Below are 18,108 nucleotides of genomic sequence, written 5' to 3'. Positions count from 1 at the left end.
ATGCAAAGTTTCCCTTCTTCTTTTCTCCCAAGTCTTGGGCAAGATGGTATCTTGCTTCGGGATTGTCCTGTGGGCCAGGTTTCACAACAGGAACCTTCAATGGTTCATGCTTCCACATCAAAAGGCTGACAGGAGCAGCTCTCCTCTCAGGATTCCCCTTCCCAGACAGGCATTATACTCTCTCAAAGGGTGGCAGTCCCCAACGATTTTGCAAGGGACCTTGTTCAGAGAGCCATGCCATCTCACACTTACAACAGACGCAAGTCTGACAGGATGGGGAGCACACATGCAGGATCTAGTGGCTCAGGGTCAGTGGTCCCTTGAAGAGAGCCAAAACAGCATAAATTGGCTAGAATTGTGGGCAGTTCACCTCACCCTCAGACACTTCCACCACAGAGTTCAGGCCTGACACATATTAGTCCTCACGGACAATACCACGACCAAGGCATACATAAACAGACAGGGGGGAACTCGTTCCTGGTCCCTGATGCAGAAATCCAACCTGTTGTGCCAGTGGGCAGAATCTCACCTGTCATCTCTCAGGGCAGAACCCATCTCAGAGGTCTCCAATGTCCAAGCAGACTGGCTGAGCTGGACAACGATAGATCAAGCAGAGTGGAGCATCCATCCGAACCTCTTCCATTGACTGACACTACGGTTCGGCCTCCCAGTCCTAGACCTGTTTGCAATGGCAGACAACAGCCAGGTATCCAGGTATTACTCGAGGTTCATGGACCCCATGGCAGAAGGAGTAGACACTCTCTGATGCCAGTGGCCCAGGTGTCTCCTTTACGCATTTCCTCCCCTTCACTTCATTCAGAGGGTAATTCAAAAATTGCTGGAGCAGGAGGCAGAACTGTTGCTGCTAGCACCAAATTGGCCATGCCGGCCTTGGTATGCCGACCTAGTGACTCTGTCAATCTCTACCCCATGGCATATCCCACGGTCTCTCCTGTCTCTTCACCAAGGATCAGTTTGTCATCCCGACCCCCAGTGGCTGCAATTAACTGCATGGCGATTGAGCGACAAGCCTTAACAGCCGATAACATCTCCCTCAACGTCATTGCTACCATTCAGGAATCACACAGAAGCTCTACTAACCGCATTTATGATGCCACGTGGCGGACTTTTGCTCTGTGGTGTTCCAACCAGACTGTTGATCCAGTTAGGGCATCCATTCCACAGATATTGGACTTCCTGCAAAGTCCAGGAAGTCAACAGGTTGCCGCTCTGGCCTCTGTTCTGGACGGCCTGGCATCCGAACATCTACCTTCTCACCCCTTGATCTGGAGATTTCTCCGTGGAGCGTCCAACTTGCGGCTCCCTGCCATACATAGATATCTGACTTGGGACTTACCTCGTGTCCTAGAAGCTTTGACTTCTGTGCCCTTTGAACCTATGAGATCCACTTCTTTGAAACTGTTGTCCTTTAAAACACTGTTTTTGGTGGCTGTAACTTCAGCCAGATGTATTTCTGATTTGGCTGCTCTTTCAGTCAGGCATGACTTGTGCGTGTTCCATCCAGGCCGAGTTGTCTTAAGACTGGACCCGACATTCATACCAACGGTCAATAGCTGTTTCCACCGAGGTCAGGAATTGACATTACCTGATTTCTGTCCATCTCCCCATCATGAGAGGGAGCGCAAGTGGCACACTCTTGACGTACATCGTGCCCTCAAGATCTACATCGACCACACTGCCTCATTCTGCCACTTGGAAGCTCTCTTCATCTCCTTTCGCCAGGCCCTCTTGGGTACCAAGGCTTTATCATCTAGTCTGGGGCGCTGGATAAGAACCTGTATTAAACTGTCTTACGAACTTCAATCCATACAGGTCCCTGCAAACATTACAGCTCACTCTATGCTCAGTGCTGTGACATCTGCAGCTTGGTCCACTCAAGCCACCTTGGAAGAAGTCTGCCGGGCGGCCACCTGGGCGTCTCCCACAGTCTTCCTACGTCATTACAAGTTGGACAAGTATGCGTCGGCTGATGCGGCTTTTGGGCGCAGGGTGCTATAACAACTGCTTGTGCCCTAACAGTCCTTTTTTACATTTTCCCACCCTAGTGGACAGCCCAGTCTTTGGTACATCCCAGTCTGGCTGCTGTCTCTACGATAACAGGAAAATGGGCGTTGGTCCTTACCTGATACGCTCATTTTCTGGTAGAGGAGAGACAGCAGCCAGCCTCGCCCTGGTATGAGTCACGCAAGGAGATTCCTTGTGCAGAGGAGAGAGATACAGTGACTATGGACTTTCACTTTTTGCTCACAATTCTCACTTGAGTCTACAGTTTTCCTTCATCTGAAACTGGGGATGAGCCACAAGGGCCCGATGACATCATAAGTGTAGACTCAGTCCGATTGATTAATGGATGGAGCATACCCAGTCTGGCTGCTGTCTCTACTCTACCCAAAAATGAGTGTATCAGGTAAAGACCAATGCCCATTTCCCCCAGATCTCTCCAATGGTTTTCTCAAAATAGTTTCCTAGTTACAGTATATACCGGTAATAAACTTTTAGAGAGCCCAATAGCCTTTAGTACAAAGACTTTAGTCTAGTGAACGATTTTTAAAAACTATTGGTGTGATGGAATATAGTGTAGAGGTAGATCTTCAGGAAGGAGAGGCTGCATTCTAGAGGAGTAAGGGGCAATTCAATACATAAATTATGAGTGAGAGAAATAGCATGAAGACAGCACCTCCTGAATAGAATAGAATAGAATAGAATTCTTTATTGGCCAAGTGTGATTGGACACACAAGGAATTTGTCTTATTAGTTCACAGAGTATATGGTATGTGAATTAGTTCACAGAGTATTTGGTAGATGCAGATAGTAGAGTCCTCAGCTTGACAAGCATTTCCATGCATCATTCTTGGTTTTAGTTATCCTAAAAGGTTCATCACAATATGCTGTTCAAAATTATTTTGCACCCTTAGTGTTCCCATAATTTCCCCTCATTTCTTATTAAGCAGCTTTGGCTATGCAAGATGACTGTCCTAAGACCATCAATTTGTAACTTTGCTTTACATATTTTAAAAGATTAGAAGAGAGTCAAATGCATTTACCTGTAATATATAATTTGATCCAGCTAGTGCATTTTCCTATGCTTTAAGCATACCAGTGATTCTACTACATCATACGCTAAACAAAATTAAGTAAACATAACCATAAAAAATATTATGAAAAACATGTTGCTGTCACCCTTTATGCCCATAATATTATGGAGAATATATTTTACTTTTTTTTGATATTGCATTTGCTTACATAAGACATCAATGCTTAAACAGAAAATAAATATGGCAGCTTTGTAAACATTTCTGGGATAAAGAGTTTCCAGGTTTTAAAAATTAGACAACAGCTATCATTTTTTAAGATAATGATATGCATGAAGGCCAACACCAACTGACGAACTGGCCACTGTGACTTCACATTGTGGTTAACAGCCAATAATAATAAAGATACCCCTAATATGGCTACTACCTTGATATGGTTGCGAGGCCTGTGTGCTTTGCAGAATATTAAAGAGACATGGGAAGGCAAATTATTACATTGTATTGTATTGTATTGTATTGAATTGAATTGTATTGTATTGTATTGTATTGTATTGTACATGTACATCGTATTGTATTGTACATACATTGTATTGTATTGTATTGTATTGTATTGTGCATAGCCAATAATTTTTAAAAAGGCAACATGGATAATAATAAGGCCTGAAAAAGGCTAGGGCGAAGGAAATTAAAGAAAGAGAGGGGTTAATTCAGGCTGCACAAATCAAGCCTTAAGAACAAATGCATACAAAGCCAGAATTGAGAAGACAGCAATAGACAGCAACTCTGTAAAGAACTGAAGAAGATCACCCAGACTGACTACAAACAACATCATGACAAAATATTAACAATGATGCATTGGACAATCTCCTAGAAATACCATTTACCTCCAAGTAAGAACTGGTAACCACAAAATGGACAAAGTAATAGAAAATGAACAAACTAAAGTGCTTTGGGACTTTAGAATTCAAACAGATAGGCACCTGCCACACAATACCCCACACTTAACGACTGTCAATAAGAAAAACAAAAAATCCGGATAGCAGATGTGGTAGCACTTGGAGACAGCAGAAGAAAAAAGAAAAAACTGGAAGAAATCACAAAATGTAAAGACCTGCAAAAATAAGTAGAATGATTGTTGCAAAAGAAATCAAAGGTAACTCCAATGGTGATAGGTTCCTTGGGTATAATCCCAAAACATCTGGAGCACTGTTTGAACACCATGGGCACTGACCAAATCATCACCAGTCAATTATAAAAGGCAGCTTTCCTTGGAACAGCTGACATCCTCCAAAGATACCTTTAACACCATCAAACAACAACACCTGTTATCTTCAATTGGTGGCTAAACACACCAAATCCAGTCTAAACATCTGACTGACCGTGTGATGAACCAGATCAATAATGATTTAAAGTCCAGGCTGTGCAAAGAAGCAGAAGAAACAATAGATCATGTGCCCAGTTTATGCAAGAAATTTGCCCAGACTGATTATAAACAGTGACAGAATACAGTTGCCAAAATGATTCACTGAGCATCTGTAAAAATTATCATGTACTGCTAATGAAAAATTGGTGGGAACATAAAGTTGAAAAAGTAATTGAAAATGAGCAGATTAAAATACTGTCATCCATGACAATAACTTTAACAGCATCAACCATCAACATTTACCTATTTCAAGTCCAAAGGAATGACTAGATAGGTGGATAAAAATGTCAAAATCAGTTTAAACATCTGAACAACTTTGCAACCAACCAAATATGCTATTATTTAATATCTTGCTGTATCATTGCAGGTAGCATATTAGATTTTTAATAACATCTTTGCGAGTTCTGTGTAATATTTTATTCAAAAGTATGGGTCATTAAGTAAGAATTACTCTTGCACTAAATGTACTATTGCTATTATTCATGTTGATTCTCTTTTGTAAAAAAAAAAAACCTTGTGACATTTGTAATCCTTGTTCTGAAAATGCAGTAGGAATTTTCAAGTGTTTTTTTAAAGGTAAATTGTAATTTTTTTCCTGTGAGAACAGTGATATGATGAAAGTTGTGTTACATATTTGAAAGAAGATATAAAATTAGGTAGATAATATTAAGCCAGTTTTTAAAGACAGTGGCAGAGGATTTCTTTTTCAGTTCCCCTGTGTGTCCCAGACTGTGCAAGAGGCAGCAAATTAAATTAGGATTTAGGGCACTTAGATTGAACTCCTATTCTACTTGAATTACTGTGTGCAGTTGGCAGATTCCCAACTGTTAGTTTTTGTTACAGAATGTTAGAAAGAAATATACATAAAACTGAAGACACTTTTGCTACTGAAGCCAAAACTAAAATCAATGTTAATCCATGCCATTGGGAAGGAGTTCATTATTAAGTAGTCACCTAAATAGCTGTAGCGTAAGTAAGAAATGTGTCTGGTTTGCCTAATTATGGGAGTGTATATTCAAAAGAGAAGAGGCTGGAGAAAAAGCAAGTGAACTGAAAATGAGCTAGAGGTCTTAGGTGATTTCCTCAAGTACCGCATTTTCAGAGTATAAGACGCACCAAGGTTTTGAAAAGGTAAATTTTAAAAAAAAGTTTTTGCACTCTGCAAACCTCCTTCAAAAAAAAAAACTTTTAGGAGACTTATAGACTGCTCCTGGGGGCTGGGGGGGCAGAATTAAGTAAAAAACGACCAATTTTTCACTCATTTCTGCTTCCCCAGCCCCAAGAAGTTTTCTGAAAGCCTTCTAAAAGCTATGCACCTCCATTTTGGTGAAGGAGGTGGGGCTTCAGGAGGCAAAAAATGTTGTATTCAGTGTATAAGATGCAACCAGATTTTCAGCCTCTTTTCTGAGTGAAAAAGGTGCGTCTTATATTCTTAAAAATACGGTAATACTAAATCTTGAAGGACCTGGTTGAGGTGAAAGGGAGGCCTTTTAATCGACTCAATTCAACCAATCTCATTGTACATAAATTGTGCACTGACAATAAATAATAATAATAATAACAACAACAGCAGCAGGAGCAGCAAATGTTGCCTCTGTAATGAGAAAGATGAGACAGTTGACCACTTGATCAGCGGGTGCAGCAAAATTTCACAAACTGACTACCTACAATGCCATGACCACGTTGCTAAGATTATTCACTGGAAATTGTGCCAAAAGTTTGGATTTGAGTACAGCAAAAACCACTGGAACCATCATATTGAGAAGGTTTTAGAGAATGAGAAAGGCAAAATCTTGTGGGATTTCAGAATCCAGGCTGATAGGCACTTTGTCTACAACACACCTGACATAACAATAATTGAAAAGAAAAAAGTATGGTTCATTAACATTGCAATACCGGGTGATGCACGAATTGAAGATAAACAGCAAGAAAAAAATCACAAAATACCGGGACTTGCAAATTGAGGTTGAGTGACTGTGGAAAAAGAAATCATGTGTTGTCCTAATTGTAATTGGAGCCCTTGGAGCAATACCTAAAGGGCTACCTCACTATTTGAAAATTCTAAATTTACCTGACTTGAACATTCTGACTCTACAAAAAAAAAAAAAAAAACCCTACTTGGAACAATTTATATCCTCCGATGTTACCTTAACAGTTCCTAGGTCCTTGGTTAGGACTCGATCTGTTAGGCTACCAACCAGCCCCAAAGGCTATGAATCTCACCAAAGATTAGCATAATAAGAATAATGATGATGATGATGATGATGATGATGATGATGATACCATCAAGGGCTTTTTTAAGCAAATGAGACATTAATAAAAAAATAGCTAGGGATTTGAAAAAGAGTTCTCCTAATTTTAGACTATAGTTCTGGAGCACAGAAGAACCATAGGGATATATATTTTAGGGGATATAAGCAGAAAAAATTAGTTTTTTATAGGAAAATGCAATTTTTTTGTAGAACAACACTTTGAAATATTATGCACTATGCACTGGAACTATGCAAGTCCTTTGAAAGGGTGCATGAAGCATCTTTTTAAAAATATTTAAAGCAGCTACATCCTTTCCCAGGCTTGTGTGTGATTTGTGTGGCTACTCCAAATACACATGCACAGCCATTTTACACTGCTGTCCTTTCAATCCTATGATTCCTCATCCTCAAAGAGCATGTGTGGCTTTAAGATATGCTAAAAAAGAACAGATGCAGATGTAGAAATAGAGATTTTTGCCCAATTCCTAAATGCTAAACCAAATCTAATTTGTGGCTGGAAAGGTTAGAGGGTTAGCAAAAGTAAAATTGACATGAATCATTTCTCCCTAGTCAGCAATGCTCAATTTCTTGTCATTGATAAATAATAAGATGATGGAATGTACTTTTGGCTGGAAGAAATTCCCTTAGATGGAGTGACAAGTTAAACAACAGATGTCTAACTGATTAAGGGCAAGGATGTTATTATAATTATGATAAACATTTGTATAATACTTTAATATTTTCAGAACATTTTACAATTCATATGTAAGTTTTCATAATATGCCTTCAAGGGATAACAATATTGTTGTTCTATTATCATTATACCCATTATTGAGATTAAAGCTGAGAAAATGTTCACCTGTCACCTACTCAGTATGATCCCGATAGAGATGGGATTTGAACTAGTGATTTCCTCCTTCAAATGGGCATTTTCTGTTTCTAATCAGCTCTACCTCATCTAATATAACAGTATTGATTACAAGATGCAGCTACTGCAGCTGCCATCATTAAAAGTTCATTGTAGCAACATCTACAACAAAAAACTTTTTGTGAGGTGCTGTCCAGTGGATCTTTCCTAAAGGACTTTAGGCTCTTCTCTAGACTGTTATATATTAGACCTGTGGCTGCTACAATTCATCTTGTTTCCCAGCAGAGTAAGCATTCAGGGAGAGAAGGCAGATTCCTTTGCTTAAAAAAAAAAGGACGGTTGCTAAGTGACACTTCCACTACGCTTGGAAACCAAAATCAGTGAGTAGCTGTGACTAGTCACAAGGCGTGATTTTCAGCTGTGGAAGATACACACAGTGACTCACATTACAGAAAAGCCATAAATCTTGGTGGTATTTATAGATTAATGCATAATCATATACTACTGCAAAAATGTGTGGCTATGCAATCAGCTGAGCAAGACCAACAGTTTATAATCAATTACATATATAGTTTGCAATAATTTGTGCATTGAAACACATGTCCTGTGAATGCCCCTTGAGACATTATACAGAAAAACCCATTGAAAGGAAGCTAGTATTCTATAATGAAATAGAAATTGTTGCCCCAGTTGGCTATTTGGGCCCTAATGATGCAGTGGTTAGAATGAAGTATTGCAAGCTAATTCTACCCACAGTCTGGAGTTCAATACTGATGGAGTTCAAGATTGATTCAGCCTTCCATCCTTCTGAGGTTGGTAAAATGAGGACCCAGACTTTTGTGGGCAATATGCTGACATGGTAAATTGCCCAGAGAGTGCTATAAAGCACTATGGGATGGTATATAAGTCTAAGTGCTATTGCTATTAGTAGTTGGAATAATTTCAGCATCCAAATAGTTTAAGGGATTCGCTGATGGAATTATGATCCTCACACCTTAGGAGGAGGTAGCCCTCCTGACAGACTTAATAGAATAAGAGAGCAAATTGTTAGTAAGTCAACACTGAGGGAATCATTATGAGACTTTTAACAAAACACGAATACACTTAATTGCCCTTGGCAAATTTCCAAAGTTGAGTCCATGGTTGTTTGGAAACAAAAGGACTAAGGATGATTGATTGATTGATTTATACTACCTGTGAGAGTTCTTCTTCTGCTCCGTGTTGATTCACAATCGGAAGTGCATGCTGTAAATTTAGACCAAGGAGTAAACATGCAGTCATCTTTGCAAGGCACTGAGCAATCCTGGACAAGGGAAGGCATCGGTCCTGCCCACTTCAAGCACTCACTGGCATCTACTGAATGATTACCTTCCAAAGTGCACGTTACAACTGCAGAAAATGAATGAATAAATACAGACAGAAATAAATGATTTGGAAACTCCTTGGAGGCCCAGTATGAGTTTAGAATCAAAGATCTAGATCAGGTGTGCTACCATCAAGGTTTTTTAAAAGCAAATGATACATTAATTAAAAAATGAACCTATATTAAGCTATTTTTGATGACAATAAGTGTTCTGTGGAATACTATACTGCCTTTTTTCAGAACTATGTTTGTATTTCAAAGAAGATATTTTCTTTTTTTTCTTTACTACTGTACTATAGAGGTCACCAACAAAAAATAAAGAAAAAGGAAGAGATGCATTGACTATAAACATCACTAAAGAATTACAGCTAGGATTAAAACACAGAGAAAGATTTCGTCATATAAATATGAATTAAAACTTTTTCAGGAGGCTTTTCTCTTTTCTGAAGAGCTCTGTCTATTAGGGATGCACAATGGATTATCTATGTTAACATAAAACACTTAGAGGGAAGATTAAGAATACAATCCTGCAAAGCAAAATCCTCCCCAGTGGACTATTCCCATGCAAAACAGCAAAAAGAATGTTACAGTAATTAGAGAACCTTTAAGTAGCCAAAAATAGCAAATGCTATATATAAGAGGAAGATTTCTGTAGATGGACAGGAAAACAAGTAGTCTGTTAACCACAATTGTGATTGGCAACTTGGATCATTAAGCAAAGTGGTGGCTAAGTGTAACCTTGGTTGTTCTTACCATCTCACTTCAGCTTTCCTTTGTTTTACATCTGCAAAGCTCATAAATGCATGAGTTGATCACAAAATTATCTTTTCATCCCCTTTGTGACCATGAAGGTCACTAAATGAGGCGGTATACTACCTGTACTAAGTATATATCCATAATGAGTCTTTAGATTTGAGATGGGTGGCAAATTCCATAATAAATTAATAAACAAACAAAAGTTATTTTTGTCTTCAAGACAAAGTTGTGTGTGTGTGTAAACATTTTTGAGATTTCTATATAAGTAAAGCAGAAAAAGAACTAGAAGCAGCAAAGTGCAAAAGTAAAACAGAAACATAACAAGAATTAAAAAAAAAAAAGTGACCCAACCTTTTTTTCCAGCAGTATGTTTTATTTAATCAAATATTTCAGAAGTATTTTACTAACATAGCAATGCTTCAAATTAAACTGTCCCCTTTAGTGAGATTGCACACTTAAGCTCTGGAGGGCCTGGGAAGGGAGAAGCTCACTGCTAGCTGCAGTTCAAATCTAACCGGCTCAAGGTTGTCTCAGCCTTCCATCCTTCTGAGGTGGGTAAAATGAAGACCCAGATTGTTGCGGGCAATATGCTGACTCTGTAAACAATTTAGAAAGGGCTGGAAGCATTATGAACCAGTATATAAGTCTAAGTGCTATTGCTATTGCTATCTGGAGGGAACTGTTGGTGACTTCTGAGTATAATGCTTGGAACAGTGGAAGGATACAGCAAACTCATAGCCTCAGGTGAAGCCTATTTAAAAGACACTTGGTCTACTTTCTTAAGCACATTTGGACAGAAGAATTTAAAGTGAAAAGAGGCCTTCAAGCCATCTGGGTAAGGGATACTTTGAATCCATGGGAAGGATTAAGGTGAAGAAAGACAACAATTTTAAAGATTTAAAAGCAAAAGGCTTGCTGGGAGTTTGGGTTAGTTTAAAGTTTAAAAATGGAGTAAGGGAACAGTTTAACTTAGAGCGTTGCTACATTAACAAAGAAGTTTGGAAATAAATAGGACACAAGTCTTAAATACCCACTTAGGACTAAACCAGTAGACTGATTCGGGATGGGGATCAAAAATTGTGCATAGAATAGGATACAGTTGAGTGACAAGAGTAGTGAACAGAAACACTGGACATGCAGATCCTGTTTGTCATACTGACAACCTCCCATTAAATATACATAAGGCAAATCACAATAATCCACTAAGTCAAGTATGTATATACTGAAAAAAATCTTAACAGCCACAACTGGCAAGAAATACATCATGCTCCTGATTTGACTCATCATTAGAAGATAGGAAAGAGGATCAAGGCCAGAAATTACATACAGTCCCAACTCTAGAAAGTTTTAGGATTCGTTATTACCAATATCATCATTGTCATTCAGTTCTTCAAAAAGAATCACATCGCATCTAGCTAATAGAAGACTGATATTTCTGTGCAAATTTCTGTGCAAATAGAGGCAGAGTAACCAACTGCCCAGAGGATGCTCTGGGTTTGGCACAATTGGCAACATGTGGTAGCAGCCTGGTGATGGGAAAGCAGGACTGACCAATATCAGATGAGCTAAGTCAAGGGATGATTTCAACTAGTAAGATCTAACCAAACAAACTCTCAACAATTCAAGAGCTTCTAACAGGTCCATCATCATCAATACAATATAATACAATAGTAGAGTTGGAAGGGACCTTGGAGGTCTTCTAGTCCAACCCCCTGCCTAGGCAGGAAACCCTATACCGTTTCAGACAAATGGCTATCCAACATCTTCTTAAAGACTTCCAGTGTTGGGGCATTCACAACTCCTGGAGGCAAGCTGTTCCTCTGATTAATTGTTCTAACTGTCAGGAAATTTCTCCTCAGTTCTAAGTTGCTTCTCTCCTTGATCAGTTTCCAACCATTGCTTCTTGTTCTACCCTCAGGTGCCTTGGAGAATAGCTTGACTCCCTCTTCTTTGTGGCAACCCATGAGATATTGGAACACTGCTATCATGTCTCCCCCAGTCCTTCTTTCTCTTAAGCTAAACATACCCAGTTCCTGCAACCGTTCTTCATATGTTTTAGTCTCCAGTCCCCTAATCACCTTTGTTGCTCTTCTCTGCACTCTTTCTAGCGTCTCCACATCTTTTTTACATTGTGGCGACCAAAACTGAATGCAGTATTCCAAGTGTGGCCTTACCAAGGCATTATAAAGTGGTATTAACACATCACATGATCTTGATTCTATCCCTCTGTTGATGCAGCCTAGGACTATGTTGGCTTTTTTGGCAGCTGCTGCACACTGCTGGCTCATATTTAAATGGTTGTCCACTAGGACTCCAAGATCCCTTTCACAGTTACTACTACTGAGCAAGGTACCACCTATACTGTACCTGTGCATTCCATTTTTGTTGCCTAAATGTAGAACCTTACTCTTTTCACCATTGAATTTCATTTTATTAGATAGTGCCCAATGTTCAAGTTTGTCAAGATCCTTCTGTATCTTAAGCCTATCTTCTGGAGTTTTGGCTATTCCTGCCAGCTTGGTGTCATCTGCAAATTTGATGAGTTCCCCATTTATTCCCTCATCCAAATCTATGATGAAGATGTTGAAGAGTACTGGGCCTAAAACAGAGCCTTGGGGTACTCCACTGCATACTTCCCTCCAGTTGAAACAGCTGTTAAATGAACTCACTTAATGACACCCAACAATTCATTTAATCATTAAATGAATGTGCAGGTTGTTAAGTGGAGCATGGAATACCTCAGGTGTGGAGTGTGGGGGAGTTCTGAGAGGCACAGTGTAGGTACAAGTCCACCTATCATGGGCCTCCCAGGGCTTCCCCCACCTGATGAGATACCCCATGCATATGTAAATTGGTTGATACTGATTTAAAATTATCAAGAAGCACAGTAATAACTTGGATTTGATCTTTTGTAAGCCAGCACACAGTTTATTGTCTTCATTATTGTCCTTACTGGAAAGCACACATGCTAGCATATGAAAAGGATGATTCTTTATCATTTGGCTGTTATTCTGTAGCTTTTACCTCATAATCATAATTATAATAATCACAAAACTTAATAAATCTCTCCAAAAATATGTACATACATCTAAATTATGATCTTTATAAATGATTCAAAAAAACACAAGTGTTAGAAAATATAAAGACTGCTATGTTTTTATATTTGATCGCCCAAATCGTAATGTTTTAATATTTCAGGCGACAAAAGACATTTTCCCCTACTTACTGACTTACATATATGCAAACTTTTGAAAAGACTAACTTCATTTGCTAAAATAAATTAAACAATCAACTGGTAATTGCCTGTTAGGGCAATTTAATTGACTCATAAGCACCATATGTGAATCAGCATGGAATCTCAATTATAGATATAGTTATGAAAACAAGCAAACCAGTTTTGCATGTTATAAGCCCAGAAACTAATGAATATCTTGATGTCCATCAAGAAGAAGGGGGGGGGCAGGGAATAAAATATGCAAACCTTTGATCAATATAATAAGACTGCAGAGTGACTGCTACAAATCCAGTAAAGTAGGTCAGTAAGTGTTTTACATTACGATGAAATTAATATTTTGTAAGTGTTTTGCATTATGATGAAATTAGTACTTTAACTTGCTTACTACGAGAGTCCTCAAACTGATTTTGTGACCAGAAAGGACATGGTTTGCCACATCTTGATGCTCATGTTTATAAAGTTGCCCATTATAGAATCAATTCTAGATTCCATACATTGGCCAGTCCCTGGATCCTGTGATATGTGGTAGTGTCCTACATTTTTAACATTGGTAAAATGAGTGGAAACAATTTGTGCTTTCTTTTATTTCTAGGAATGACTTTAAATGTAGACGATCAATCATATCATCATATTTGTATGATACAACTATAGTACATGTGAACTATCTCATTGCTGTGAGGATGAGGCAGTTACACGTATTGCTTATAGAAACAAGCCAATTAAAAAATAATAATAATAATAATATCTTCCTTCCTAAATGTATACTTCTGGAACTACGGTGTTCACTAACTAATGGATCCATTTGGGGTTAGTTTTCTTCTTTTTTTCTTTTGTCTAGAATAAAGAGTACAAAATTGCCAAGGAGGAGGATACTTGAGGGATAAGCACAGCGTTAATGAGAGCGATAAAGGGAACATAGATAACTGTCAATGAAAAGAGTGAAGTCATGAACTATTATTACATGAAGCAGAACAGATCAGACAAAAAGGTGTTAGTAGAGGAGTGGGGGGAAGAGCTTTGACAAAAGAGCTCAAATATATTTTGCAGCAAATTTAAAATATTTAGTTGCATCCAAAGAAAGGAAATAATTATATTATCTAATTATATTGCTCTACAAATCTGAATCCACCAGAGGTAGTATTTAGCTGGTTCGGGTGAACCAGTAGCTCCAACAATCAGCTGGCCCTGCCCATCCACCCCTGCTCTATCCTGTCCTTTATTCCTGCTTTCTGGCTTATCTCAATTGCGTGGCACAGCTGATTCCCCCCCCCGCTGTTTTTCTTATCGTTGCTGACTTGGAAGGTAAGCAGCTGAGCTTCTAAATGCTCTATTTTCAACACTGCGCACATGTGCAAAGCCCACACTCGCCGAACCGGTTGTTAAGCTGGCAACATTCCACCACTGGATTCCACGCCAATAGGCATGAGCTTGATGCTGGTGCCCAAGCTCCCTGATACTGCTTGGAACCATTTCTCTCCCTTTGGTTGTACTAAGTGATGCTAAAGCAAGAGTCTTGAAGTCAATACTTTTATCTCTGTCTTCCTTGTGTCAGCATCGAAGATATAAACAGTGTTATGGGGGAGAGTTACTGCTACCAGATTTCCATGCAAATATCAAATAAGGGGTTCTTAGGGGGGAGGGGCAGAGAAGGAGGAGGAAAAAGAGGAGAGAGGCAATGGATGGGGCATTCAAGAAGCTCTCTCCTCTGTAGTTCCCTTTGTAGCTCTCAATAAACTATAAAAGCTATAAACAAGGAAGCCACTGCTCTTATTAAGTCCCACATTGTCTTGAGTTGTATAGAGATCTAGACTCAGGCATCTGTTTTAGCAAAGTGGCTTTCCTTCCTTCCTTCCTTCCTTCCTTCCTTCCTTCCTTCCTTCCTTCCTTTCGTCTTTCTTTTTTTCTATCTGCCTATCTAATCTTATCTATCCGACTATTATCTATCTATCTATCTATCTATCTATCTATCTATCTATCTATCTATCTATCTATCTATCTATCTATCTATCATCTATCATCTATCATCTATCTAATTTTTTCAATATGCAGGGCAGAACTATAATCTGGCATTCAACTCTAATGTTTAACTCATTTTTGCATCAAATGTAGATTTCACACATCTGGAAATAATTCTATAGTGGAACCAAACGGATTAATGGATTTAGTAGTCCAGGATGCTTAAGACATATTCAAATAATTTTATTATATTTTCTAGCTGTTGCAAAAAAAGGCATTCTTTTCAGAGTTTGCTTTTACAGATGCCACAACCAAACGGAATAAAAACTTCCTGTGGATTTTTATAGAATTATATTGTACTCTCTAGACCGCATTCTGAGTAACACCAAAGAAGTGAATAATGCTGAAGGAAGCAATTTATGTATATATGGGATCTTGCAAGGAGAATAACTGCATGCTTTTGATTTCTTACTCCTCCTTTCTTTTTGAAAATTACTGGGCATTTTCAGAAGCCAAACAATTATTCCTGTAGCTGCTGTAGAAAGAAGTCATTAGCTCTTCTGTTAAGAATACTTGTCATATTCTCTCTCTTAAATATGGCCTGTTCCACAATGGTACTCAGACAATCTGAAGGGCAAATTCAGCTACTAGAAGGAGTTCCTAAGAACTACTGCAAAGATTTTTTTAAAAAAACTGAGAGTAAATTGCATAGCTTTAGCAAAGAAAAGAAATCATTTAGAATACGAATCCATAGGTGGAAGAAAAAGAAGAGAAAAAAGATAATTGCTGTAGTTTCTTTTAGTCACATAAAAAGTCCTTCATCTCTAACGCAACCAGAATTTTGGGAAAGAAATTGTGTGATGAGGCTCAAGCCTATGTCAGTAGGATAAAAAGGGAAACTAAAACAGAATGAGTATTTTTATTAAGTCCAGATGTATTTGGAAGAGGCAGCTGGTGAGCCTTTCTTCTAAGGCCATGTCCCAATGTTGGACTTCTAAGTGGTTGGCAAGAATTCTATAAAACATGATTCTGGTTCCAACATACATTAATCCCTTTAATCCAGATTACTTTATAATCCGGATATTCACCACTACTGCAAAATTAATCCCTTGCCTAATTTTATAAGTGAAGAACCTTTTGCCCACATGATCTAGTAAGTGAGTAATTCCAATTTGTGGAAGCCGGTATAAAATAAGAAAAATATTATACTGTAAAGAAATTGGACATGGTCCAGCTAAATCTTACACATGTATAAACCATAGTTCAAAAAAAAAAATAAGCAGGCCAATTATTGCCCTTAATCCAAGATACATTCCACAATATTTGCTTCCTTCCTTCTTTGGTGTGTTTTACAACTTTCATTTCCACTACAAAAAAAGCCAAGGTTAAAAATCGCCTTTATCCTTGATACATCCTAATGAACAATAGCTCTGCAAATTCAGAAAGAAAGAAAAACCATGATTTATTTTTAAAAGGGAAAATTAGCACGATAAGCAAACAAAATGATGCAAGTTACCTTAAGTGATATCAAATGAACTTCCTTTTGCATCTGAATCAACTCTAAACATGCACTTCCATTTTCCAGTTTGCTTATAGCTCTGATTAATTAAAACAAATCCATAAAGGTCTTTGGCCTCTGCTCCCAAGAGTTACATCTTTGTGATTGCTTCATTCAACCCAGCCATTATGTTACATCACAGACAATCCACTTAAATAGTGCACAAATATAGGATTATTTTGTGTTTTTGCAATATGGACCTATAAGCACTTAGCCCTCATTTCTAGGTGATCATGTAGAAGTTTTATATCCTGCAGATTTCAGAATTATTAGCAATAGGCTATGGAAAATTCAGGGACTTGTAATTCACAAGGAAAAAATGGACTTCTTCATTTAATCCCTTTATATTTTTTAGAAGGAACATGATTCAAATGAAGATAGTAAGAGATATAAAAAAATACTAACACTAAAAGAAACATGTTCTATCGTGTTCTGGGGTATTGACCTCTCTGAATTTTAAATGTTTTCCAGAAAAAAAGAAACTAACTAGTTTACAGTCAAATCCCAGAAAACCTGCAGAATAATGCTTAACAAATTTGAAGAACAAAAGGTTCAGCACGTTATATCTAAAGAGGCATTCAAATTATAAAAAAGATGTGATTTTAAAGAAATGCTCTCAGTGAGAACTTTTTAAAGGTTGCAGAAAAGTCCACCAAGGAAACCTGGGCACCCAATTCTGTTTCTCTTCACAGCCATCTAGTGGTCATCTGGATATTTGTTATCCAGATATACCGTATTTATTCGAGTATAATGCGCAAAATTTTCTACCAAAAAAAGAAATCAAAGTTTGGGTGCGCGTTATAAACGAAGGCTGGGGTGGGGTGGCAGTGGCGGCCGGTCCATTGAGGGCGCAGGCGAATTGTAAATTCGCACTGCGCCTTTTCCGGGCTGCAGCCGCTCACTGTACGCGAGGGCGAAGAAAAAAAAAAGTCCCCTCGTCACGTACAGTGGGCGGCCCGAACTGGGGATGAGAATTCTTATTATCCGCTGTATGGTCGCCGCTTCATTTCCTCGCCTCGCTCACACGTTACGGCATCAGCAATAAAATGGACGGCATTTATTTATTTCGGTATTGTGTTTATACCAGTTTACGTTGTCAATAAATGATTTTTATCATGGCCGCACGTGTTCAACAACGTTTTTTTGTCAATTACAATGCTTGGTGTGAAACAAAATTTTATACCGATTTTTAATCGAAAATTAGGGGTGCGCGTTATACACGTGTGCGCGTTATACTATTACTCGAATAAATACGGTAATAGCCCTCATCAGATATTTGACAGGATTGACTCTGAAATTAAAATTAAGTACATTCAAAGAACCAGAGAAGATCCTCAGATTAAAAAAAAAAACAAGATGTTAAACTGTGATGTTAAGAGATAAAACCACAAATAGAAACGGTCAGCAAAATTAATTGGATACTGAATGTGCAAGTGACAAGCAATAACTGGGTTAGTTTTTTTTAAAGTAAAAACTGATAGAAATAATACATTCAGTGGCTACCAGCTTCAGTGCATAACTCCCTTGTCAACACTTCAGGTTTATTATCTCAACCTGACTTAAAAAGTGATTTCTAAGCATTGTGTGAGTAGGCAGAGTTTAAGGGGGTTGCCCCTCAGTGTTGAAATTCATTTTTTTACTACC

General features: G+C 38.3%; 1 protein-coding gene across 2 annotated transcripts in view; it reads right to left on the bottom strand.

Moving 5' to 3' along the window:
- THSD7B (thrombospondin type 1 domain containing 7B) overlaps positions 1 to 18,108 on the bottom strand; it is a 533,620-nt gene that overhangs the window by 156,506 nt on the left and 359,006 nt on the right. For both annotated transcript variants that reach the window (XM_081936133.1, XM_081936134.1), the window contains exon 13: positions 8,791 to 8,985. In XM_081936133.1, the coding sequence (XP_081792259.1) occupies positions 8,791 to 8,985 (195 nt within the window). The remainder of the gene's footprint in view (positions 1 to 8,790; positions 8,986 to 18,108) is intronic.

Source organism: Natrix helvetica, assembly GCF_964273705.1.
Source record: "Natrix helvetica genome assembly, chromosome: 1".
NCBI lineage: Eukaryota > Metazoa > Chordata > Lepidosauria > Squamata > Natricidae > Natrix > Natrix helvetica.
The sequence above is the reverse complement of the archived record's forward strand: the minus strand, read 5'-3'. Positions and strand labels throughout refer to the sequence as shown.